We start from the raw sequence: 27,654 nt of genomic DNA, 5'->3' as shown, positions 1-27,654 counted from the left end.
GAAAGACGCTATGTAAATGCAAGTTCTTTCTTTTAGTGCAGCAGACCTGAGCGAAACCAAAACTCGACTGCCCGTGTCCTAACTCGCACCAAGTCCCGTTCGCCCATCACCCCTGTGCTCGCTGACCTACATTGGCTCCTGGTTAAGCAGCGCCTCGATTTTAAAATTTTCATCCTTGTTTTCAAATCCCTCCATGGCCTCGCCCCTCCCTATCTCTGTAATCTCCTCCAGCCCCACAACCCTCCGAGATCTCTGGCTCCTTGTCCATCCCCTACTCCCTTAGCTTCCCCATTGGCGGCCGTGCCTTCAGCTGCCTGGGCCCTAAGCTCTGGAATTTCCTCCCTAAATCTCTCTGCCTCTCTACCTCTCCTGCTTTTAGACACACCTTAAAACCTACTTTTTTTGACCAAGCTTTTGGTCATCTGTCTTAATATCTCTTTATGTGGCTCGGTGTCAAATTTAGTTTTATAACGCTCCTGTGAAGCGCCCTGGGACGTTTTACTTCGTTAACTATATAAATATTTACTCTACAAATGCAAGTTGTTGTAGCATTCTATCAAGAGCTGATGGATGCCGCGCCCCCCGGTGGGGAGACATTCCATGGGCCTCAGCACTGCCCCTCCGACAGTGCAGCGCTCCCTCAGTACTGCCCCTCCGACAGTGCGACACTCCCTCAGTACTGCCCCTCCGACAGTGCAGCGCTCCCTCAGTACTGACCCTCCGACAGTGCGACACTCCCTCAGTACTGCCCCTCCGACAGTGCAGCGCTCCCTCAGTACTGACCCTCCGACAGTGCGACACTCCCTCAGTACTGCCCATCCGACAGTGCAGCGCTCCCTCAGTACTGACCCCCCGACAGTGCGGCACTCCCTCAGTGCTGCCCCTCCGACAGTGCAGCGCTCTCTCAGTACTGCCCCTCCGACAGTGCAGCGCTCCCTCAGTACTGCCCCTCCGACAGTGCAGCGCTCCCTCAGTACTGCCCCTCCGACAGTGCAGCGCTCCCTCAGTACTGCCCCTCCGACAGTGCAGCGCTCCCTCAGTACTGCCCCTCCGACAATGCAGCGCTCCCTCAGTACTGACCCTCCGACAGTGCGACACTCCCTCAGTACTGCCCCTCCGACAGTGCGACACTCCCTCAGTACTGCCCCTCGGACACTGCAGCGCTCCCTCAGTACTGACCCTCGGACAGTGCAGCGCTCCCTCAGTACTGCCCCTCCGACAGTGCAGCACTCCCTCAGTACTGCCCCTCCGACAGTGCAGCGCTCTCTCAGTACTGCCCCTCCGACAGTGCAGCGCTCCCTCAGTACTGCCCCTCCGACAGTGCAGCGCTCCCTCAGTACTGCCCCTCCGACAGTGCAGCACTCCCTCAGTACTGCCCCTCCGACAGTGCAGCGCTCCCTCAGTACTGCCCCTCCGACAGTGCAGCGTTCCCTCAGTACTGACCCTCCGACAGTGCGACACTCCCTCAGTACTGCCCCTCGGACACTGCAGCGCTCCCTCAGTACTGCCCCTCGGACACTGCAGCGCTCCCTCAGTACTGCCCCTCGGACAGTGCAGCGCTCCCTCAGTACTGCCCCTCCGACAGTGCAGCGCTCCCTCAGTACTGCCCCTCCGACAATGCAGCACTCCCTCAGTACTGCCCCTCCGACAGTGCGGCGCTCCCTCAGTACTGCCCCTCCGACAGTGCAGCGCTCCCTCAGTACTGCCCCTCCGACAATGCAGCACTCCCTCAGTACTGCCCCTCCGACAGTGCAGCGCTCCCTCAGTACTGCCCCTCCGACAGTGCAGCACTCCCTCAGTACTGCCCCTCCGACAGTGCAGCGCTCCCTTAGCACTGCACTGGAGTATCAGCCTGGATTTTTGTGTTCAGGTCCCTGGAGTGGAACTTGAACCCACAACCTTCAGACTCCGGTGGGAGAGCTACCAAATAAGGATAATTTGTAGTTTCCCCTCCCGCTGTCTTAACTGAGATCAGATTTGAGTGGCATTGGAGGGGGTGCAGTGCAGTTTCACCAGGATTATATCTGGGCTTAAAGGGTTAAATTATTAGGACAGGTTGCATAAACTTGGTTTGTATTCCCTGGAGTTTAGAAATTTGAGGGTGATCTGATCGAGGTGTTTAAAATGATAAGGGGATTTGATAGGGTCGATGTAAACTTTTCCCCTGGTGGGGAGTCCAGAACAAGGGGGCACAATTCACACAGCGCCATTCACAACTCCTCAGATAATGAAGCAGTCCATGCCCGCATGCAGCAAGACCTGAACGACGTTCAGGCTTGGGCTGATAAGTGGCAGGTAACATTCGTGCCACAGAAGTGCCAGGCAATGACTATCTCCAACAAGCGAGAGTCTAACCATCGCCCCATGACATTCAACGGCATTACCATCGCCGAATCCCCCACCATCAACATCCTGGGGGTCACCATTGACCAGAAACTTAACTGGACCAGCCACATAAATACTGTGGCAACAAAAGCAGGTCAGAGGCTGGGTATTCTACGGCGAGTGTCTCACCTCCTGACTCCCCAAAGCCTTTCCACCATCTACAAGGCACAAGTAAGGAGTGTGATGGAATACTCTCCACTTGCCTGGATGAGTGTAGCTCCAACAACACTCAAGAAGCTTGACACCATCCAGGGTAAAGCAGCCCGCTTGATTGGCACCCCATCCACCACCTTAAACATTCACTCCCTCCACCACCGGCGCACCGTGGCTGCAGTGTGTACCATCTACAGGATGCACTGCAGCAACTCGCCAAGGCTTCTTCGGCAGCACCTCCCAAACCCGCGATCTCTACCACCTAGAAGGACAAGGGCAGCAGGTGCATGTGAACACCATCACCTCCAAGTTCCCCTCCAAGTCACACGCCATCCTGACTTGGAAATATATCGGACATTCCTTCATCGTCGCTGGGTCAAAATCCTCTGTTCCAAAGAAAACACCCCCAGCCTATCTAATAGGGAGTGAAGACTGGAAAATGTTAAGTTGAAATACAGATCATGATCTAATTGAATGGTGAGACAAGTCCGAGGGGCTGAATGGCCTCTTCCTGTTCCTATGAAGCCTAAATAATATATTAAAAGAAGAAAAAGGACTAGTTGAGAGAGAAGAGCCATTTCTTGCTGTGAACGGCTGTAATCAGAGCAGCAATCCATGTGAAGCAGAGAATGAGGGATTCTTTAAACAAAGTGCACTATGGAAAGGAATGCATGCAACGAGCTGCAAGCTCTGCTCTCCCGCCCCAATCCCTCGGGAGCGTTCAATCCGTGAGAAGGAGGCTGATGAACTGAAAGTGAAATTTGAGTTTTTTAAAATTCCCGCAGCCCCGAGACCCCGTTTATTTCAGCTACAATCCCTTCTTCAAATCATTTGTTTTCCCTGATCCTCTTCGCCCCCACCCCCAGCCTCGGGCACGTCGGCACCTCCATCACCGCCATGGGCAAGATCTGCTGAGCCAGCACAGACTGGGGATGACACTTGGGCTGATCCTTTCCCGAATGACTCAACCATTCAATACACAAACTCACTTCATAGAATCACACCGCACAGGAGGAGGCCATTCGGCCCATCGTGCCTGTGCCGGCTCTTTGAAAGAGCTCTCTAATTAATCCCACTCCCCCCCTGCTCTTTCCCCATGAAGAAACGGTGATATACTTCCAAGTCAGGATGGTGTGTGACGTGGAGGGGAACTTGGAGGTGGTGGTGTTCCCATGCGCCTGCTGCCCTTGTCCTTCTAGGTGGAAGAGGTCGCGAGTTTGGGAGGTGCTGCTGAAGAAGCCTTGGCGCGTTGCTGCAGTGCATCTTGTAGATGGTACACACTGCAGCCACGGTGCGCCGGTGGTGGAGGAAGTGAATGTTTAAGGTGGTGGATGGGGTGCCAATCAAGCGGGCTGCTTTGTCCTGGGTTTAGCTGCTGGAGTATTAGTTGACTTGGTGACGGGTGTTGCAGTATCACTGCTGTGAAGGGCAAGGCGAAGCTATTGTTCAGACAGCGGGGGGCGCGGGATTGTATCAACTGATGCATGTCGTGGAAAACTCCCCCACACAGAAGCTCGCTAGGAGTCACTGCAAAGGCTGATATGGATGAGGTACCTGGAATGTTCTGGGGTCGGAGCAGTCGGGTGCCTCGGGGCTGAATGATTGTTGTTTCAGTGTGGGAGAGGGACAGGTTGGGCCCGTGCCGTCTGCATTGTACAAAGACTGTTAAACAAACATTTCTCCGTCTGAGCTCCCTGGCTGTCTCAACTGAGAAATATTTTCTCCTGTACAGTTCCTGGAAAAGCCACTGTAACATTTTGTGGGCAGGTGTGAGGAAATACCGATGAATGCAGACGATGAGGGGAAGGGCCTTTTGATACTGTTCAGGGGTTTCCCCACCACATTCCCTGAGCAAACTGATTCTGCAGCGAACTAGAACCTGAATCCTTAATCAAGCTCGGGTTTAACAGTTAACCATTAATGATGGTAAACCGCTCAAATACACGGGATGCCCACCAAATTCTCCCACCCTTTTCCAAAGGTGAAGACATAATACATCTTTAAACCCTTGCATACAGGCTAAATTACTGGAACAAATTTATTTACAGTTGTGATGATACACAGAGGTAGAACGATAAGTACATGAGGGAGAAAGGAATCGAAGGATATGTTGATAGGGTGGGAGGAGGCTCGTGTGGAGTTTAGACCAGTTGGGCCGAATGGCCTGTTTCTGTGCTGTAAGTTCTATGTAATACTAAAACTGCATTAATCAGACTTAAACAAATATAAACTGTTTCAAAACAAGAAATGATGCAGTCCAAACTCTCAGGAGCTTTTTGTACCAGCAGTCAAAAGTTCATTAATATTACAGGAAACTCTTTTTACCGGCACCTAAATAACCGGAAATCTCTCTTAACCGGCAAAATTCAGGAGTAGGTTCAGGTAAGTTTTACTTCATATTAGTGGCCGTGTAACCGGGGTTCCTGGATATGTGGCCGTGTAACCGGGGTTCCTGCAGCTGTTGCCATGCAACAGGGACGCCTGGATCTGTGGCCGTGTACGGGGCTCTCGTACCTTAGTAAGTATACCTCTCTGTAATCCGGACTTTTGATCAACCGGCACCACGTCGGTGCCAGATAAAACAGAGTTTCCTGTATTTAGGGAAGGGAACCTACTGACCCTACCCAGTCTGACCCACATGTGACTCTGGTTAATCTCTCTTTAATGGCCCTCTGAAGTGGCCTAATAAGCCACTCATTTGTAAAAAGCAAGGCAACTGGGAATGGGTAATAAATGTGGTCTTGCCCAAATGATCTCTTCCCCCAACCTGTAGACATAAGAACATAAGAAATAGGAGCAGGAGTGGGCCAATCGGCCCCTCGAGCCTGCGCCGCCATTCAATAAGATCATGGCTGATCTGATCCTAACCGCCAATCTACTATCACAGAACCATCTCCTGAATCTAACAGAATTAGACACACGAAATAGGAGCAGGATCAGGCTACACGGCCCCTGGGCCCGCTCCGCTACCCACAGGGCCATGACCAATCCGAACCTAGACTCATGTCCAAATTCCTGCCCGCTCCCCATAACCCTTTATTCCCTTTACTTCTAGGAAACTGTCTATTTCTGTTTTAAGTTTATGTAATGATGTAGCTTCTACAGCTTTTTGGGGCAGCATATTCCATGGACCTACCACCCTCTGAGTGAAGTAGTTCCTCCTCATCTCAGTTTTGAAAGAGCAGCCCCTTATTCTAAGACTATGCCCCCTAGTTCTAGTTTCACCCATCATCGGGAACATCCTCCCCGCATCCACCCGATCCAACCCCTTCACAATCTTATATGTTTCAATAAGATCGCCTCTCATTCTTCTGAACTCCAATGAGTAGAGTCCCAATCTACTCAACCTCTCCTCATATGTCCATCCCCTCATCCCCGGGATTAACCGAGTGAACCTTCTTTGCACTGACTCGAGAGCAAGTATGTCTTTTCTTAAGTATGGACACCAAAACTGTATGCAGTATTCCAGGTGCGGTCTCACCAATACCTTGTACAACTGAAGCAATACCTCCCTATTTTTATATTCTATCCCCCTAGCAATGAAAGCCAACATTCCATTGGCCTTCTTAATCACTTGCTGCACCTGCATACTAACCTTTTGAGTTTTGTGCACCAGGACCCCCAGATCCCTTTGTACTTCAGTACTTTCCAGTTTCTTGCCATTAAGATAATAACTTGCTCTACGATTTTTCCTGCCACATAACCTCACACTTTCCAGTATTGTATTCCATCTGCCAAATCTCTGCCCACTTACTTAGCCTGTCTATGTCCCCTTGCAGGTTTTTTATGTCCTCCTCACTCACTACTTTCCCTCCCATCTTAGTATCATCTGCAAACTTTGATATGTTACATTCGGTCCCCTCCTCCAAATCGTTAATATAGATTGTAAAGAGTTGGGGACCCAGCACTGACCCCTGCGGAACACCACTGGTTACTGATTGCCAATCTGAGAATGAACCATTTATCCCAACTCTCTGCCTTCTGTTAGATAGCCAATCCTCTATCCATGCCAGAATATTACCCCCAATCCCGTGATTTTTTATCGTAAGCAATATTCTTTTGTGTGGCACCTTGTCAAATGCCTTTTGGAAGTCTAAATACACTACGTCCACTGGTTCCCCTTTATCCACCCTATATGTTACTTCCTCAAAGAACTCCAGCAAATTTGTCAAACATGACTTCCCCTTCATAAAACCATGCTGACTTTGTCCTATTAAATTATGATTATCCAAATGTCCTGTTACTGTCTCCTTAATAATGGACTCCAAAATTTTACCTACCACAGATGTTAGGCTAACCGGTCTATAGTTTCCAGCCTTCTGTCGACTGCCCTTTTTAAATAAGGGTGTTACATTAGCAGTTTTCCAGTCTGCCGGGACCTTTGCTGAGTCCAGGGAGTTTTGGAAAATTATTACTAATGCATCCACAATCCCTACCGCCACTTCCCTCAAGACCCTAGGATGTAAGCCATCAGGTCCAGGTGATTTATCTGCCTTGAGCCCCATTATTTTACCGAGTACCACTTCCTTAGTGATTTTGATCGTGTTTAGCTCCTCCCCCCCCCTATAGCCCCCTGTTTGTCCAGTGTTGGGATATTCTTAGTGTCCTCTACTGTAAAGACTGATACAAAATATTCATTCAGTGTTTTTGCCATCTCCATATTTCCCACCATTAATTTCCCGGTCTCATCCTCTAAGGGACCAACATTTACTTTAGCCACCCTTTTTCTTTTTATATAACTATAAAAACTCTTACTATCTGTTTTTATATTTTTTGCTAATTTACTTTCATAATCTATCTTCCCTTTCTTAATCAATCTTTTTGTTATTTTTTGCTGTCTTTTAAAGTTTTCCCAATCCTCTATCCTCCCACTAGATTTAGCTACCTTATATGCCCTTGTTTTTAGTCGAATACTATCCTTAATTTCTTTACTTAGCCACGGATGGCTGTCTTTTCTTTTACACCCTTTTCTTCTCAGTGGAATATATATTTTTTGGAAGTTGTAAAATAACTCTTTAAATGTACACCACTGATCATGTATCGTCTTACCCTTTAATCTATTTTCCCAATCCACTCTACTCAATTCCGCTCTCATACCTTCATAGTCTCCTTTATTCAAGCTTAGCATGCTTGTTTGAGATCCAACCTGCTCACCCTCTAATTGAATATGGAATTCAACCATGTTATGGTCACTCATTCCAAGGGGATCCTTTACTAGGACATTTTTAATTAATCCTGTCTCGTTACACAGGACCAGATCTAAGGTTGCTTGCCCCCTGGTCGGTTCAGTTACATACTGCTCAAGAAACCCATCCCTAATACACTCAATGAACTCATCCTCAAGGCAGCCCTGCCCAATTTGATTTGTCCAATTAATATGATAGTTAAAATCACCCATAATTATAGATGTTCCCTTATTACAAGCCTCAACTATTTCCTGATTGATACTCCGTCCAACAGAGTTGCAACTGTTCGGAGGCCTATGGACTATGCCCACTAGTGTTTTTTTCCTTATTATTCCTTACCTCCACCCAAACTGTTTCATTATCCTGATCTTTTGACCCAATATCATTTCTCTGTATTACAGTGATTCCTTCCTTTATTAACATAGCCACCCCACCTCCCCTTCCTTCCTGCCTGTCCTTCCTGATCGTTAAATAACCTGGTATGTTTAATTCCCAGGCATTGTCACCCTGCAGCCATATTTCTGTAATGGCCACAAGATCATACCCATATGTAGTTATTTGTGCCATTAACTCATCTATTTTGTTACAAATGCTACGTGCATTCAGATAGAGAACTTTCAAATATGTTTTGTGACACTTAGTTCCTGCTTTTGCCATTTTTATTACTTTACCTTTTACTCCATACCTTCTACCCCTTCCTGACATGCTCTGGTTTTTAATTTCCCCACTGCTACCTAAGTCTATGACCTTCTCTTTGTCGTTTTTAATATTTGCTCTCTAGGAACCTCCCCCCACTAGTTCGTTTAAAGCCCTCTCTACAGCCCTAGTTATATGATCCGCCAGGACTCTAGTCCCAGCACTGGCCAAGTGAAGCCCGTCCCAATGGAACAGCACCCTCCTGCCCCAGTACTGGTGCCAGTGTCCCAGGAAGCAAAACCCATTTCTCCCACACCAGTCTTTGAGCCACGCATTTAACTCTCTAATTTTATTTGTCCTAGCCAAATTCGCTCGTGGCTCAGGTAATAATCCAGAGATTATTACCCTTGAGGTTCTGTTTTTTAATTTGACTCCTAGCTGCTCATACTCCTTTAACAGAACCGGCTTCCTAGTCCTATCTACGTCATTTGTACCAACATGGACCACGACAACTGGATCCACCCCCTCCCACTGCAAGTTTCTTTCCAGCCCAGAGGAGATGTCCTTAACCCTGGCACCGGGTAGGCAACACAGCCTTCGGGACTCTCGCTCTCAGCTGCAGAGAACTCTATCTATCCCCCTAATAATACTATCCCCTACCACTACAACATTTCTATTTACTCCCCCCTCTTGAATGGCCCCCTGTTCCATGGTGCTGTGGCCAGGTTGCTCATCCTCCCTGCAGTCCCTGCTCCTGTCCCCACAGGGAGTAAGAATCTCGAACCTGTTGGACAAGAGCAAGGGCTGCGGCTCCTCCAACACTACCTCCTGGATCCCCGTACCTGCCTCACTCGTAGTCACACCGTGCTGTCCCTGACCATGGGCTACATCTGAATTAATTAACTTCATAGGTGTGACCACCTCCTGAAACACAGAGTCCAGGTACTTCTCCCCCTCCCTGATGTGTCGCAGTGTCTGAAGCTCAGACTCCAGCTCATCAACACGGAGCTGGAGTTCCTGTAGCAGCAGACACTTGTCACAGACGTATTCACCGTGAGCCTCAATGGGGTCCACCGGCTCCCACATCTCGCAACAGTAACACATCACCTGCTCCATTCTATGTAATTAATTACATTTTTTATTGTTAGTTATGGACACCCTCTGCCCGATTTTAGATGCTAGTATCCCCTTTAATTAATTGGATTTAAATTAAATCAATCCCTCTAATTACACCAGTTAAATGGTTTACCAACAGTCACTCTGCACCAGAAAGGCCTTATTAACTACAACCCACAGAGTTAAAGTTTGAAAAGAGCACCTAACACCCCACTTACCCAAACTCACACTTACCCAAACTCACAGCACTCTCTGCTGACTCGCACTCAGTGCTTGCTCGCACTAGGACTGGTCTTTTTATACTGTTTGTTTGTTTACAGCCAAATGAGTCACCCATGCTGATTGGTTAGAAAACTGGTTTCCACTGCCTGCTGTGCCAATTTATTCCTACTGCAGTGTAACCTTGTTTTACTCTTCTTAAACCAACAGAATCCCAAATATTTAACTTTTCCCCTTTACTTAAACTGCTTAAGTAATCTTATCAAGAATGATTTAAAGAGAAATAACAATTAAAGAGCTCTCACACTTACCCAAACTCACAGCACTCTTTGATGACTCGCACTCAGTGAGGCAGGAAGGTGGTGACCGAGAAAGTCCACGGAGTTTAAAAGTAGCTTTTACTTTTCATGAAAATCCAATTCTTTGAAAACCGCACAAGAGATAAATCCATGTGAACATAACATATGAAATAGGAGCAGGAGTCAGCCATACGGCCCCTCGAGTCTGCTCCGCCATTCAATAATGGCTGATCATCGACCTCAACTCCACTTCCCTGCCTGATTCCCGCTACGGGCCCAGGCAATGAGTGTCTGCTCGATGATGTTCACACCCTCCCAGAATAAGGATTCCGTGTTCTTGAGCGAAGCCAATTGTCCACGTCGCTCTCTGTCAAGCTGCATATGTTGATGTTTCAACTGAGCTGTTCCAACCATCACAGTGGCTCGTTTGGTTTCTGAATTCGGGCTTTCCCTTGGGCACGCCATGAGTTTGGATTTCCGCGGAGGGTTCTGGCGATCGACCGCCCCTAACCTTGGCGGAAGATCCGCAGAAACACGGGAGCGACTGCGTTTACAACTTTTATCCAAGGTTTCTGTGGCACTTCCTCCGACAATCCACTCCAGTGCCTGTGCTGCTCCATTCTGAATCTTGGTGCTGGAGGGCAGGCTCCAGTTTAACTCCGGCCATTATAAAAAAAAGTGTGTGAAATAAAGATTGAAATGACCCCACGTATCACATCTTTGTACCTGAACCTGCTGATAATGGACCACTCCTGGGCAGAACCTGCTGATAATGGACCACTCCTGGGCACCCCCTGCTAATAATAGCCCTGGGCACCCCCTGCTAATAATAGCCCTGGGCACCCCCCTGCTAATAATAGCCCTGGGCACCCCCTGCTAATAATAACCCTGGGCACCCCCTGCTAATAATAGCCCTGGGGACCCCTTTTCCAATATTAGGCTCGCCCAAGAGTGGCCCATCATTAGAATTTCCTACATTACAACAGTGACTACACTTCATTGGCTGTAAAGCGCTTTGGGATGTCCTGAGGTCGTGGAAGGTGCCACAGCAATTCAAGTCTTCTTCCCATCTTCACCCAGCAGCCCCATAATATATAATGTCATTGGTCAGAGGTGGAGTGGTGATTCTGGCTGTACTCCGGGGTGGGGGCCACTGAGGCTCCTTTGTAGCGCCCAAGGGGATGGGGGGCGGGGCTGGTTGGAGCTCGGCCATTGGCAAAGCTGTACGTTGGCCATTGGCAAAGCTGTACGTTGTCCTTTGCAGGAGAGTTGCACTCGTTTGAAAGTATTGCTGAGGAGTCCTGAACAGTCTCCAGGAGGCAGCCATGTGTTGATGAGAAGCCATTACCGAGTAGGAAACTGATTGAGAGCTGTGGGTCATTACCCTTTGGGACACGTCCAGGTTCACAACATCAATTTATTCAATGACCTTGGGGTAGAGGGCAGTGGAAATCTGTATGTGGATTAGTGATTAGAAACCTCACTTCACTGCGCCCCCCCCCCCCCGATCAAGGGTTCAAGTACCAGATGTGGGCTGGCATAAAGTTAATAAGTGCGAATTCTGTAAATCTGAAACAATCAACACAATAGGTCAGCCAGTGAGTGAAAGAGAAAAGGAAGGCGAGTGTTCTACATAGAATTACACACAGTTTACAGCACAGAAAACAGGGCATTCGGCCCAACAGGTCCGTGCCGGTGTTTATGCTCCACACGAGCCTCTTCATCTCACCCCATCGACATATCCTTCTATTCCTTTCTCCCTCATGTGTTTATCCAGTTTCCCCTTAAATGTATCTATACTATTCGCCTCGACCACTCCCTGTGGCAGCGAGTTCCACATTCTCACCACTCTCTGGGGAAAGAAGTTTCTCCTGAATTCCCGATTGGATTTATTAGTGACCATCTTATATTTATGGGAAAGGGAATCCTTGACTTTATAAACAAAGGCATAGATCACAAAAACAAGGAAGTTATTGCTAAACCCTTTATAAATCACTGGTTAGACCACAGCTGGAGTATTGTGTCCAATTCTGGGCACCGCCCTTTATGAAGGATCTCAAAGCCTCTGAGAGGGAGTACAGATTTTGGTTGACGATCCTTCATCTCAAACCTAGCTCTCTACCAGATGCCGGTTGACCTGCTGCGTATTTCAAGTATTTTCTGTTTTTATTTTAGTGTTGATACATCCATTTAGTTCCCCCACAGCACCCTTGACATTCTCCCTCTTCATTCCTCTCATCGAAGAGCATGTGGTCTAACTGATGCAGCAACACACCAGAAGTGGAGCAGATCTCACCGCTCCTCCAATTCTGGCCTCTTGCGCATTCCCAATTTTCATCGCTCCACCATTGGTGGCCATGCCTTCATCTGCCTGGGCCCCAAACTCTGGAATTCCCTCCCTAAACTTCTCCACCTCTCTTTCCTCCTTTAAGACTCCCCTTACAACCTCCCTCTTTGACCGAGCTTGTGGTCATCTGTCCAAATACCTTCAGGAGAAGAGGAATAAAACCCATTTATTATTAACCCTTTGAGGGGGCAAAGGAGCCTGTTCACAGTGAATGGTTCAAGTATCACATATAATGGTTAGAACGCGAGTTGCAGTGGGAATCCTGCCCATTTATATTGACACTGATGGGAAGAGTGAGTGTGTTTCATGGATTGAGAAAAATCAGTGCTTGGGAACAAAGTGTTCACTGATTCTTTGATAAAAGCCTTCATTCCAGTTCACCTGCAGGAAATGAATCGTTCCCTAAGAATGCCGTTGATTTCAGAGCGCAGGCGTGTCCTGAACAAAGTGATGTTACGGCCCATTCTGGAGATCAGACAATCCTTGATTCATTTCCCAAAATAATGTACATAGTTCTGCTCAGTTCTCCTCTCCCCCTCTCCCCCTTCCAGCTTTATCTGAGCATTTACTGAGCCTAGACTTAAAGTCGCTGTGTTTTTCCCAGTTGATGAAACTGCCTGTAACGCAGCGGCTGCTCGCCGTGACTGGAGCACCATTTTTTTCAGCTCGGAATGGGTGGGGGGCACTGGGGTACAGAACCGTACAGATCTCGAAGGTGCCGACTTCAGCGCCTGGTCAGTGCTGAGTTTCCTGTGTACAGCTTGCTTCAGTGCCCTCGGGCCAGGGGGAGGAAAGTGTTCCCACTCCTGATCACTATTCAGTGCCTGTCTTCCCCCCACCTTAGAAAGAGCATGTGTTTCAATAATTGGACTCAACTGTGATGCATTCCATAGTCAAATAGCTTTCTGACGCTCACTGTCTGGGGTCACAAATCAGTAATTGGGTGAGACACAGGGGGACTGTCCTCTGCAGAATTGCACCCGGACATACACCACCTACCGGTGGGGGTGAGTGAGAGAATATTGAATTTATACCGTTCGCCTGATCAAACAGTGGGGCCTCTCAGAATGAAATCTGTTTATCCAACGCTCCTCCAGCCGATTAAATCAAGAAAAGAGAAAGGACTTTCATTTATATAGTGCCTTTCACGTCCTGGAGCGTTTATAGCCAATGAATTGCAGTCACTGTTGTAATGTAGGGAAGTGTGGTCACTGTTATACAGGCAACCCAGCAACCAATCAGCACACAGCAGGATCCCACAAAAAGCAGCGAGATAAATGATCAGTTATAACGTCGACCGTGGCTCAGTGAGCAGCACCCTCGCCTCTGAGTCAGAAGGTCATGGGTTCAAGTCCCCTTACCAGAGACTTGAGCACAATTTCCAGGCTGACACTCCCAGTGCAGTACTGTGGGAGCGCTGCACTGTCGGAGGGGCAGTACTGAGGGAGCACTAGCACTGTCGGAGGGGCAGTACTGAGGGAGCGCTGCACTGTCGGAGGGACAGTACTGAGGAAGCGCCGCACTGTCAGAGGGGCAGTACTGAGGGATCACTGCACTGTCGGGGGGGGCAGTACTGAGGGAGCGCTGCACAGTCAGGGGGGCAGTACTGAGGGAGCGCTGCACTGTCGGAGGATCAGTACTGAGGGAGCGCTGCACTGTCGGAGGGTCAGTACTGAGGGAGCGCCGTACTGTCGGAGGGTCAGTACTGAGGGAGGGCAGCACTGTTGGAGGGGCAATACTGAGGGAGCGCTGCACTGTCGGAGGGTCAGTACTGAGGGAGTGCTGCACTGTCGGAGGATCAGTACTGAGGGAGCGCCGTACTGTCGGAGGGTCAGTACTGAGGGAGGGCCGCACTGTCGGAGGGGTAATACTGAGGGAGCGCTGCACTGTCGGAGGGTCAGTACTGAGGGAGCGCTGCATTGTCGGAGGGTCAGTACTGAGGGAGCGCTGCACTGTCGGAGGGTCAGTACTGAGGGAGGGCCGTACTGTCGGAGGGTCAGTACTGAGGGAGGGCAGCACTGTCGGAGGGTCAGTACTGAGGGAGCGCTGCACTGTCGGAGGGTCAGTACTGAGGGAGGGCCGTACTGTCGGAGGGTCAGTACTGAGGGAGGGCAGCACTGTCGGAGGGGCAATACTGAGGGAGCGCTGCACTGTCGGAGGGTCAGTACTGAGGGAGTGCTGCACTGTCGGAGGATCAGTACTGAGGGAGCGCCGTACTGTCGGAGGGTCAGTACTGAGGGAGGGCCGCACTGTCGGAGGGGTAATACTGAGGGAGCGCTGCACTGTCGGAGGGTCAGTACTGAGGGAGCGCTGCAATGTCGGAGGGTCAGTACTGAGGGAGCGCTGCACTGTCGGAGGGTCAGTACTGAGGGAGGGCCGCACTGTCGGAGGGGCAGTACTGAGGGAGCGCTGCAATGTCGGAGGGTCAGTACTGAGGGAGCGCTGCACTGTCGGAGGGTCAGTACTGAGGGAGGGCCGCACTGTCGGAGGGGCAGTACTGAGGGAGGGCCGCACTGTCGGAGGGTCAGTACTGAGGGAGCGCTGCAATGTCGGAGGGTCAGTACTGAGGGAGCGCTGCACTGTCGGAGGGTCAGTACTGAGGGAGGGCCGCACTGTCGGAGGGGCAGTACTGAGGGAGGGCCGCACTGTCGGAGGGGCGGTACTGAGGGAGCGCCGCACTGTTGGAGTTGCCATCTTGTGGATAAGATGTTAAATAAAGACCACATCTGCTCGCTCAGGTGGGCGTAAAAGTTCCATGGCTGTATTCGAAGAAGAGCAGGGGCGTTTTCCCCGGTGTCCTGGGGCCAATATTTATCCCTCAACCAACATCACTAAAAAACAAGACGATTTGCTCATTATCACATTGCTGTTTGTGGGAGCTTGCTGTGCGCAAATTGCCTGCCACGTTTCCTACATCACAACACTTCAAAAAGTACTTCATTGGCTGTAAAGCACTTTGGGGCGACCTGAGGCTGTGAAAGGCGCTACAGAAATGTAAGTCTTTAATCTGTTTTAGTGATGTTGGTTGGGGGTTACATTCGGCCAGGACATCGGGGAGAACTCCCTGCTCTTTGAATAGTGCCCTGTGATCATTTTATAAATAAAGCCATCTCGGGGCCTCCTCTTCTTGCGAGGTTGAAGTTCTGAATTCTGGGTTACCTGTTGGGAAATTCGCTCTCCTTCCTCTGGCCTTTATGCCGCTGTTTGATTTTCTGTTTCATGAAGTTGCCTTTCAAGATTTGGAATTCCCACAAAATTCTGATTTTCCTCTGCGTTTGAAAGTGAGAACGGAGGAGGAGCTGGAAATAAAAGTGGATAATTTGGCGTGGTCTGATGACCTGACCGCCCGGGCCTGCAGCAGACTGTCGAGAAGGCTGTTTGTTTTATTTTAACAAAAGCACACGATCCATGGCTTTATAAATAGAGGCATAGAATATAAAATGAAGGAAGTTATGTAAACCTTTATAAAACACTAGTTAGGCCTCAGCTGGAGTTTTGTGTCCAATTCTGGGCACCGCACTTGGATGGGAAGGCCTTGGAGAGGGTGCAGAGGAGATTTACTGGAATGGTGCCAGGGAGGAGGGGACTTCAGTGATCTGGAGAAACTGGGATTGTTCTCCTTAGAGCAGAGAAGGTTAAGGGGAGATTTAATAGAGGTGTTCAAAATCATGAAGAGTTTTGATTGAATAATAAGGAGAAACTGTTTCCACTGGCAGAAGGGTCGGTAACCAGAGGACACAGATTTAAGGTGATTGGCAAAAGAACCGGAGGGGAGATCAGTTTTTTATGCAGCGAGTTGTTGTGATCTGGAATGCGCTGCCTGAAAGGGCGGTGGAAGCAGATTCAATAGTAACTTTCAAAAGAGAATTGGATAAATACTAGAAGGGGAAAGTTTGCAGGGCTATGGGGAAAGAGCAGGGGGGAGTGGGACTAATTGGAGAGCTCGTTCAAAGAGCCGGCACAGGCACGATGGGCCGAATGACCTTCTCCTGCTCTGTATCATTCTCTGATTAAGGGGGCGCTGTCTTCAAAAGAAAGTAAGTCTGATGTTTAGAGAGGAAGACGAGCTGCCTGTCCCAACATTCTTCATATATAGACATGGTGGGTACAGCATGGGAGGTGTCTTTTGTTTGGACAAATGAGGCACCGTTCAGACAACGCTGGATGGTGTGGACAGTGAGTAGACCGAGTCTGGGGAAGCACCTTATGATGCTGCTGTTGTTCGGCAGAGTCTGAGAATGGAGCCTGGGATCTTCCTGGGCAGCAGTGGCTCCGTTCCACACTGGGTGGTGCCTGTACCCACTGAGCCAGTGGGCAAAGGGTGCGGGAGGGAGATGGCGGGGGGGGGGAGGGAGATGGCGGAGGAGGGAGAGGGAGGGAGATGGCGGGGGAGGGACGGAGGGGGGAGGGGGAGGGAGGGGAGATGGCGGGGGGGGGAGGGAGATGGCGGGGGAGAGAAGAGGAGGAGGGAGATGGCGGGGGAGGGACAAGGGAGATAAGGGTGCGAGATGGAGGAGGAGGGGGGAGGGGGTAGGGAGTTGGGTGAGGATCTTTACACCCAAACGGCCTGCCTTTTCTGCGGCCTGGAGGAGTCCGTGTTCCACGTTTATATAGAATGTGAGAGGTTGCAGCCCCCTCTTCCATTATTTGAAGGGGCTGCTCCTCGATTTTTGGCTGCACTTCAGTCCCACGCTCCTGATCTTTGGTCACCCGGTGCGGAGGGGAGCGGGCAGGTCGGGGGACCTCCTTGTAGGACTGCTCCTGGGCCTGGCCAAAAAATCCATCAATTGGTCCAGGCAGCGGGCGGTCGAGGGGGTTCGTTCGACCCGACTACCCTGCCTCTCTTCCGCGGCCATGTTCGCGCCCGGGTGGCCCTGGAGATGGAGCACGCGGTGTCCGCCGGCACGCTCGAGGCCTTCCGAGACCGGTGGGCACCGCAGGGACTGGAGTGCATCATCACCCCGGCCAACACAATTTTAATTTAATTTGTTAAGGTTCCTTTAAAGTTTTATTAATTTACAGTCAATTTTGTTTAATTCACCCCAATAAAAGAATCCACCCAAACCGGAGCAGTGGAGTGATGGGCCATCAGTGAAGTTCCTGCCCTGGTTTACGAGGCAATCCTTGGCTAGCTGCCTGTGAGTGCCTCTATGCTTAATGTGCAAGATTATAAAGGCGGATTGATCTCTGTGTAGAGTTAAGTTATAATTGATTATAGTTTGGGAGGGCGGGCGTTGATTGTCGCTCGGTGTTGGCGGCGAGTGATTGACCTTGGCGCTATCACCAGGAGTTGTTTTGAAGGCTGCCGTATTATCAGGCATGTAATGGGGTGGGAAAGGTCCTCCCTGTGATCTTGCTCAGAATGTGGCAGTAATTGTACAGTAGCTTGTGCCAGGTTCCACCCTGACCCCTCAGGGAATGTGACCTCCACCTAATCAACTCTTTATTGCAAGAAAAACAGCGACAGCAGAGCGACCGAGGCGAGTGGGAGCCGCTCCACTTTGTTGTGTGACTTTTCTGCAGGGCTGCAGTTTCGGGGCAGTGTAACGGCGGGAGCTAGAAGCTTTACACTGCGCCCGACTGAACTGTGAGGAACATCCGACTATTTGATTACAGGCTGTGTTCTTCCAGACCAGGGTTGAGTCTGCAGAGAGTTTGGAGCTGTGTAACACTAGAATGGGTACAGGGCTGTCACTGGGAGGAGCAGTTTGAGGGAATGATATTAAAAATATCACAACAATAAGAATCATGGCCTAGAGCCTCTTGCTGCCTATTGTGTATCAGTATCAATGTGCCCAGTGCCAGCAGCCATTGTCTCTCCTGACTTTTTCCTTCCCCTCAGAACACCTTTTACAAATGTGGCTGTGATAGTTTCCAAATATGTTCTTGTTCGCCGTGGCTCAGTGGGCAGCACTCGCGCCTGAGTCAGAAGGTCGTGGGTTCAAGTCCCACTCCAGAGACTTGAGCACAAAATCTAGGCTGACACTCCCACTGCAGTACTGAGGGAGCGCTGCACTGTCGGAGGGTCAGTACTGAGGGAGCGCTGCACTGTCGGAGGGGCAGTACTGAGGGAGCGCTGCACTGTCGGAGGGACAGTACTGAGGGAGCGCTGCACTGTCGGAGGGGCAGTACTGAGGGAGCGCTGCACTGTCGGAGGGGCAGTACTGAGGGAGCGCTGCACTGTCGGAGGGGCAGTACTGAGGGATCCGCTGCACTGTCAGAGGGGCAGTACTGAGGGAGCGCTGCACTGTCAGAGGGTCAGTACTGAGGGAGCGCTGCACTGTCAGAGGGTCAATACTGAGGGAGCGCTGCACTGTCAGAGGGTCAATACTGAGGGAGCGCTGCACTGTCAGAGGGTCAGTACTGAGGGAGTGCTGCACTGTCAGAGGGGCAGTACTGAGGGAGCGCCGCACTGTCGGAGGGGCAGTACTGAGGGAGCGCCGCACTGTCGGAGGGGCAGTACTGAGGGAGCGCCGCACTGTCGGAGGGGCAGTACTGAGGGAGCGCCGCACTGTCGGAGGGGCAGTACTGAGGGAGCGCTGCACTGTCGGAGGGGCAGTACTGAGGGAGCGCTGCACTGTCGGAGGGGCAGTACTGAGGGAGTGCTGCACTGTCGGAGGGGCAGTACTGAGGGAGAGCTGCACTGTCAGAGGGGCAGTACTGAGGGAGCGCTGCACTGTCGGAGGGTCACTACTGAGGGAGCGCTGCACTGTCGGAGGGGCAGTACTGAGGGAGCGCCGCACTGTCGGAGGGGCAGTACTGAGGGAGCGCTGCACTGTCGGAGGGGCAGTACTGAGGGAGCTCCGCTGCACTGTCGGAGGGGCAGTACTGAGGGAGCGCTGCACTGTTGGAGGGGCAGTACTGAGGGAGTGCTGCACTGTCGGAGGGGCAGTACTGAAGGAACCCTGCACTGTTGGAGGTGCTGCCTTTTGGACGTAAAAGATCCCATGGGGCAGGGGAGATCTCCCCAGTGTCATGGCCAATATTTATCCCTCAACCAACACCTAAAACACAGAGTATCTGATTTTTTTTTTCATTCATGGGATGTGGGTGTCGCTGGCAAGGCCATCATTTATTGCCCATCCCTAGTTGCCCTTGAGAAGGTGGTGGTGAGCCACCTTCTTGAACCACTGCAGTCCGTGCTGTTTGTGGGAGCTTGCTGTGCGCAAATTTTCTGCTGCATTTCCTACGTTAGAACAGTGACTACACTTCCCACTCCACTCCCCTCCCTTCCCCTTACTTGCTCCCCCACTCCTCCCTTTCCCTCACTCACTCCCCCACTCCTCCCCCTCTCCCTCACTCACTCCCCCACTCCTCCCTTTCCCTCACTCACTCTCCCACTCCTCCCTTTCCCTCACTCACTCCCCCACTCCTCCCCCTCTCCCTCACTCACTCCCCCACTCCTCCCTTTCCCTCACTCACTCTCCCACTCCTCTCCCTTTCCCTCACTCACTCCCCCTCTCCCTCACTCACTCTCCCACTCCTCTCCCTTCCCCTCACTCACTCCCCCACTCCTCCCTTTCCCTCACTCACTCTCCCACTCCTCTCCCTTCCCCTCACTCACTCTCCCACTCCTCTCCCTTTCCCTCACTCACTCTCCCACTCCTCTCCCTTCCCCTCACTCACTCTCCCACTCCTCTCCCTTTCCCTCACTCACTCCCCCTCTCCCTCACTCACTCTCCCACTCCTCTCCCTTCCCCTCACTCACTCCCCCACTCCTCCCTTTCCCTCACTCACTCTCCCACTCCTCCCCCTCTCCCTCACTCACTCCCCCACTCCTCCCTTTCCCTCACTCACTCTCCCACTCCTCTCCCTTCCCCTCACTCACTCTCCCACTCCTCTCCCTTCCCCTCACTCACTCTCCCACTCCTCTCCCTTCCCCTCACTCACTCTCCCACTCCTCTCCCTTTCCCTCACTCACTCTCCCACTCCTCTCCCTTCCCCTCACTCACTCCCCCACTCCTCTACCACTGAAGTCCATCTATAAGGCGATGGCTCCTAAGACTGCAGGCAATTGCTGCTCAGGTTCCGCTCGGTTTGATGTCGGTTTGAGTATTGTTGCATGTTTCTCCACTCTCCTCCTTTCCCTGAATGTCAAGTTGTAAATCTTGTTTGGGTGAATCAGAATTGAGCTGGTGTGGCGTGCATGAGGGAACCGGAGCTACCAAAACCTCTCCGCCGACAAGCGCAATAGCCGAGGCTGTGGGAATGCCCAGGCCCCTCTGACCGTCCCCTCAGCTGCAGTCTGAGGTTCACTTTTTTGATTTTATTCATTCTCGGGATGTGGGCGTCGCTGGCGAGGCTGGTATTTATTGCCCATCCTGAGTTACCCCGAGAAGGTGGTGGTGGGCCGCCTTGAACCACTGTAGCAGTTTGATACAACCTTGGTTTTCTATTGTGATAGATGTTACTTATGAAAGGAAAACTAGTGTTCCCACTAAATTATATTCTTTTCGAATTAATATTTCAAACACACGGCAACCATATCCTTCAGTGTCTCGTCACTGTGAGATCTGGACCCAACTGTGCAAGGTTCCAAACTGATACTCCCTGATTTGAACAGTTTAACTTGCTTAATTGCGCCTCAAACAATTACCCGGGCTTCTTGAATTTAAATAACCGACCCCCTCATTTCAGAAAGAAGCTGTTCGTCATGCCGATCATAACCGTGGAATCAGAGCCAGGCCGTTCCGGAGAGAAGTTAGGAAACACTTCTTCACCCAAAGGGTGGTAGCAGTGCGGAACTCTCTCCTGCAAAAAGCAGTCGATGTTAGCTCAATTCATCATTTTAAATCTGAGATCGATAGATTTTTGCTAGACAAGGATATGGAGCAGAGGCGGGCGGATGGAGTTAAGATACAGATCAGCCATGATCTCATTGAATGGTGGAACAGGCTTGAGGGGCTGAATGGCCTCCCCCTGTTCCTATGGTCATAGAGAACTGTTTTATGTTTGACTTGTATGGCTTGGCTCCTCTCTCAAGCCTGTAACTGTGCAGACATAAACAAAACCATGCAACATTTCTATTGGTTTAGTCTGTGGAGTGGGAGGGAGTGGGGTTGTGGATTTTAATACATCTTGCGCATTGCGACTGGATTTAAAGGGGCAGGCGCCAAACCAAACCTAATTCTTGTTGAAGTAAACTCCATGTTTGTGTTTATGTTTTTCTCCCCACAGGGATCTGTGTGAAATGCAGAAAGGGAGTGTACGGAGCGAGCCAGGCCTGCCAAGCCATGGGCAGTCTCTACCACACCAACTGCTTCATCTGCTGTTCCTGTGGTGAGTAACCCACCTCTCTGTTGGCTGTTTAATTGTGCCGATTCTCTCATCCCCACGTTTGCGCTCTGGTTTCTCCATTGCTCCCTTGGAGTTACAAAGCCCTGGTAAGACCACATAGCATCGTAGAAGTTTACAGCATAGAATGAGGCCATTCGGTCCATCATGTCTGTGCCGGCCGACAAAGAGCTCTCCAGCCTAATCCCACTTTCCAGCTCTTGGTCCGTAGCCCTGTAGGTGCATATCCAAGCACTTCTTAAATGTGGTGAGGGTCTCTGCCTCGACCACCCTTTCAGGCAGTGAGTTCCAGACCCCCACCACCCTCTGGGTGAAGAACATCTCTCCTCACCTCCCCTCTAACCTGGAGCACTGTGTACAGTTCTGGGCACAGCGCCTTAGGAAGGATCTATTGGCCTGGGCTGGAGGGCAGTGCAGATTCACCAGAATGTTCCCAGGGCTCCCAGGGTTAGATTATGAGGAGAGATTACATAAACTAGGCTTGTGTTCCCTGGAATATAGAGAGTTAAGGGGCGATCTGATTGAGGTTTTTAGGATTTTGATTGGGTAGACAGCGAGAAACCTTGTCTGCTGGTGAGGGAGTCGAGGACAAGGAGACATAACCTTAAAATCAGAGCCAGGCCATTCAGGAGAGAAGTTAGGAAACACTTCTTCACACAGCGGGTGGTCGGAGTGTGGAACTCTCTCCCACAAGACACAGTAGATGCCAGCTCAACTAATCATTTAAAATCTGAGATCGACAGATTTTCATTAGACGAGTATAAAAGGATAAGGAGCCAGGGCGGGTGGATGGAGCCAGGTTACAGATCGGCCATGATCTCATTGAGTGGTGGAACAGGCTCGAGGGGCTGAATGGCCTCCTCCTGTTCCTATTTCTAGAATGTACTTTTCTCCCCCCCGGCCCCCGCCCCCCCAACCCCCCATTCCAGCCTCGATGGTGGGTAGTAGACTGACGGCAGGTAGTTGTGTGAGGGAAGCCACCTGGCTTGACTCCTTTCCTCAGCAGGAGGGAGCATCTAGACTTTGTGCTCAAGTCCTGGAGTGGGACTCGAACCCACAACCTTCTGACTCGGAGACCACTGAGCCAAGTTGATTTTAAGACTTGCTGAGCATCTCTTAATATTGAAACTGTTTCTTAGCACGTACCAGGGATAGAAAAAGACAGACTTGCATTTCTATAGCGTCTTTCAGGACCACCGGACGTCCCAAAGCGCTTTACAGCCAATGAAGTACTTTTTGAAATGTAGTCACTGCTGTAATGTGGGAAACGTGGCAGCCAATTTGCGCACAGCAAGCTCCCACAAACAGCAATGTGAGAATGACCAGAGACTCTGATTTTTAGTGATGTTGAGTGAGGGATAAATATTAGCCAGGACACCGGGGAGAACTCCCCGCCCCCCCACCCTGCTCTTCTTCGAAATAGTGGCCGTGGGATCTTTTACGTCCACCTGAGAGAGCAGACGGGGCCTCGGTTTAACGTCTCATCCGAAAGACGGTAACCCCAACTCCGACTGCACATTCTAACCACTCTGAGTAAAGAAGTTTCTCCTGAATTCCCTGTTGGATTTATTAGTGACTCTCTTATATTGATGGCCCCTAGCTCTGGCCTCCCCCACAAGTGGAAACATCTTCTCTCCGTCTATCCTATCAAACCCCCTTCATAATCTTAAAGACCTCGATCAGGTCACCTCTCAGTTTTCTCTTTTCTAGAGAAAAGAGCCCCGGCCTGTTCAATCTTTCCTGATAGTTAGAACCTCTCAGTTCTGGTATTATTCTAGTACATCCTTTTTTGCACTTTCTCCAGTGCCTCTATATTCTTTTTCTAACGTGGAGACCAGTACTCCCAAGTGTGGTCTAACCGAGGTTCTTTGCGGGAATTGCGGTTATACACGGGGCAAGTTTACCGGGTCAGACCAGGGTCAACTCTGAGTAAATTCTCGGCCTTCGATTCCTTAGCATGCACTTTGACCCAGCTCATTGGGAGCATTCCCGCCTCGGAGTCAGAAGGTGCCGGGATCGAAGCCGCTCTGGACAGTCCCGCGAGCGGAGACCGGAACTCCGGCTCAGTTCTGGGGTGACATCCAGCGGGATACTCGCGTCCGGTGGGTGAAGGTGACTCCCCCCCCCTTCTTCGTATGGGCTGTGGGAGCCCGTCAAACCACCGACCGTGTAGGTCTAACCCCCCACCCCCCATGGGCTGGTTACGGCCATGGAAGGAGTGTTAACGTCCTGTCACAGTTAATCAGCACACCAATCCTCACGCCACTTCACGCTGTTTCCCAAGGGTAGAGGGTGAAGATACAAAAGCAACAACCCTTCCTTTAGCTTGGTATCCAATCTTCGTCTGTTACACTTCTGTGAAACACCGTGCGACATTTCCCTGGTGCTATATAAATGCAATTTGTTGTTGCCTTACTCAGAGGAGTGGGGGAAGGGGAGGCTTTGCACTTCTGGGTGGGACAGGGTGCCTATTGCAGCAGTTTGTGGAGGGAGCCGGCCGCTTTTATCTTTAAATCTATTAACTTGGGCCTTCAGCTTGTTTAGCTGAGGCAAAGCCGACCCACGGAGAGGGCAAGTGAGGTGGCTCCGTGGGGGTCGGCGCCCGAGCAGGAACGAGGGGCTGGGACCCGGGGCGGGGGTCGGGAGGGGGAGAGAAAGCCGGCGAGGGGTCAGAGAATAGCCTGTGTGGGGCTGGGGTAGGGGAAGAGAAGAATATTCAGGTGAAGAACGGAATGATATTGTGCATCCTGCATGCTGTGTGAGAACAGCACGAGGCTGAGACTGGCTGGGCCCAATGGTCTGTTTCTGTGCTGGATATTCTGTGTAATTCTATGTAACGTTCTGGGGTGGGGGTTACTCCAGGTGAAATGAGTCGAAAATTCGATTCAGTTCCAATAATGTGTCCAATCTGGAGTTACTGGAGGCTGCAACAGTCAACCCCAGACCAGTGGGGCACTGTTTCAGCATCTGCGCCTGTGTCTGTCTCCGTCTGCACCCCTCTGTCTGTGCCTGCCTGCGTCTCTGTCTGCCTGTGCCTCTGTCTGCGTCTGTCTGTCTGCGTCTCTGTCTGCGTCTGCATGTGGCTGCCTGCGTCTGCGCCTCTCTGTCTGCGCCTGCCTGTGTCTCTGTCTGCCTGTGCCTCTGTCTGTCTGTATCTGCCTGCGTCTCTGTCTGTCTGTGTCTGCCTGCGTCTCTGTCTGTCTGTGTCTGCCTGCGTCTCTGTCTGTCTGCATCTGCCTGCGTCTCTGTTTGCTTGCCTGTGTCTCTGTCTGTCTGTGTCTGCCTGCGTCTCTGCCTGTCTGTGTCTGCCTGCATCTCTGTCTGTTTGCTCCTGCCTGCGTCTCTGTCTGTCTGCTGCTGCCTGCGTCTCTGTCTGTCTGCTCCTGCCTGCGTCTCTGTCTGTCTGCTCCTGCCTGTGTCTCTGTCTGTCTGCTCCTGCCTGCGTCTCTGTCTGTCTGCTCCTGCCTGTTTCTCTGTCTCTGCTCCTGCCTGCGTCTCTGTCTGTCTGCTCCTGCCTGCGTCTCTGTCTGTCTGCTCCTGCCTGCATCTCTGTCTCTGCTGCTGCCTGCGTCTCTGTCTGTCTGCTCCTGCCTGCGTCTCTGTCTGTCTGCTCCTGCCTGCGTCTCTGTCTGCCTGCTCCTGCCTGCGTCTCTGTCTGCCTGTGCCTCTGTCTGTCTGCTCCTGCCTGCGTCTCTGTCTGTCTGCACCTGCCTGCGCCTCTGTCTGCGCGCGCTCCTAGGTAAAAAGCCGAATTTGTGCGGGCGGGGGAATGTGAGCTGTGAGGACGGAGAGATTGAAGGTTAACCTGGGGGCTGGCCTCCTGCTCCAATCGGACTGTGTTCTGTTTGTGTTAGTGAGCACGTCTGACCAGCTTTAACCCTTTAGTTGCTGAGCTGGAGCCACTGAATGTGTGGCAGTGTAAGTGTGCAGTTCCCTCCCACTTCCTCCCCATCTCTCCTGAAGACTCCGATTCCTTCCACGGACACCGGCAGCTGACTATTTAGTAACGAGGGCATCAGAGCTGAGCCCAACCCTCCCCTAACCTGACTCCCATATGCATAGAATTTACACCCTATCAACATATCCTCCTATTCCTTTCTCCCTCTTGTGTTTATCCAGCTTCCCCTTAAATGTATCTATACTATTCGCCTCAACCACTCCCTGTGGCAGCGAGTTCCACATTCTCACCACTCTCTGGATAAAGAAGTTTCTCCTGAATTGCCTATTTGATTTATTAGTGACTATCTTATATTTATGGCCTCTAGTTCTGGTCTCCCCACAAGTGGAAACATCTTGTCTCCGTCTACCCTATCAAACCCTTTCATCATTTTAAAGACCTCGATCAGGTCGCCCCTCAGCCTTCTCTTTTCCAGAGAAAAGAGCCCCAGCCTGTTCAGTCTTTCCTGATAGTTATAACCTCTCACTTCTGGGATCATCCTTGCCAATCTGTATTGCACATTTTCCAGTGCCTCTGTATCCTTTTTATAATATGGAGACCAGAACTGTGCACAATACACGGACCCTCCAGCAGAAGTGACTCGATAGTCACTCCCTCCCCGACACCCCCGGTTCAGGGGTGCTGAGGCTAATTGTACCGTCCCTATTGCCTAGTGCTGTCCCAGCAGGGACCGGGAGATCAAGCTTGGAATCTTTCTGCTACACCCGTTCCCCAGAGTCATTGGTGGAAACAATCCCTTTCTCCAGTTCAAAGAGTAAACCCTCTTGAGAGGGCGATGTCCTATTTAAGGTACTTTTTGACCTTTCTCTTTTTGTTCTCTCTCTCTGTGTTGCATTTCAGCCATAATCTAAAAGAACAGGCTAGAGGGACTGAATGGCTTCCTCCTGTTCCTCTCTCTGCTCACTGCTGTCAATCATTCACCAGTCCACGAGTCCAGTTGCTCCGTGTCCTTGTCCAGTTCGGGGGGGCGAGAGACCTTGTGCAATCGGTGTCGCTGGTTGAGATAACGGGGCGGGCGCTGGTTGAGCCCGTGTGGAACACAAACCGTGTCTGTACCCGGGGTTCTGGAAATGGGACTGACTCCTGTGGGACTAATCCTCACCTCCTCCCTTTCACCGGAATTCTCTCCTCCCTGAGCGCACCGACTCTCGCTGGGGGACAGTTCCACGGACACCAGAACTTGGCATCTCTCCCATGTCCCGATTTTTCATGTTAAGACAAGCTTGTGTGCACACATGCACAGAAACGCGAACACAGACACGCAAACATAGACACAGCAACACACGCACACCCCGCACACTAGTTTTAGGCTCCCTATTATGTAGAGCGTAGATTTACCAGGATGGGAAACAATAGTTATGAGGAGAGACCAGAGATTCTGGGACTATTCCCACTGGAGTAGAGAAGGGTGAGGAGATTAGATGGAGATTTTTAAAACAGTGAAGGATTCTGATAGACTGAATTGGGAAAGAGTATTCCCTCTGGTTCAGGTGTCGGGAACAATTCATTAATAAAATCATAAATCTTACAGCACCGAAGGAGGCCATTCGGCCCATCAAGTCTGGCTCTTTGAAGACCTATCCCATTGAACACACTCCTCCCGCTCTTTCCCCACAGCCCTGCAGATTTTTCCCCTTCAAGTATTGATCCAATTCCCTTTTGAAAGTTACTATTGAATCTGCTTCCACCACGCTTTCAGGCAGCGCATTCCAGATCACAACGACAGATAAAAACAAAATTCTCCTTACTCCCCCCAGTTCCTTTGTCAATTATCTTAAACCTGTGTCCTCTGGTTACTGACCCTCCTGCCACTGGAGACAGTTTCTCAGATACACAGTAACACACGGGGTGTTATTATATAATATATACAGAGTGTTATACCCAGTAACACGGGGTGTTATTATATAATATATACAGAGTGTTATACCCAGTAACACGGGGTGTTATTATATAATATATACAGGAGCGTTATACCCAGTAACACGGGGCGTTATTATATAATATATACAGGAGCGTTATACCCAGTAACACGGGGTGTTATTATATAATATATACAGAGTG

The 27,654-nt window shown here is 50.8% G+C and overlaps 1 protein-coding gene across 1 annotated transcript in view; it reads left to right on the top strand.

Annotated features, from left to right (window-relative positions):
* The window catches only part of wtip (WT1 interacting protein), a 74,069-nt gene that overhangs the window by 7,644 nt on the left and 38,771 nt on the right, over positions 1-27,654 (top strand). The window contains exon 2 of the mRNA XM_085991889.1: positions 21,519-21,620. Coding sequence (XP_085848015.1) covers positions 21,575-21,620 — 46 coding nt within the window. The 5' untranslated portion in view covers positions 21,519-21,574. The remainder of the gene's footprint in view (positions 1-21,518; positions 21,621-27,654) is intronic.

Source organism: Somniosus microcephalus, chromosome 6, assembly GCF_052327205.1.
Source record: "Somniosus microcephalus isolate GS21.2 chromosome 6, FLI_Smic_1.0, whole genome shotgun sequence".
In the NCBI taxonomy this organism is placed as follows: domain Eukaryota; kingdom Metazoa; phylum Chordata; class Chondrichthyes; order Squaliformes; family Somniosidae; genus Somniosus; species Somniosus microcephalus.
Note: the sequence above shows the minus strand (reverse complement) of the source record. Positions and strands in the feature narration are given on the sequence as shown.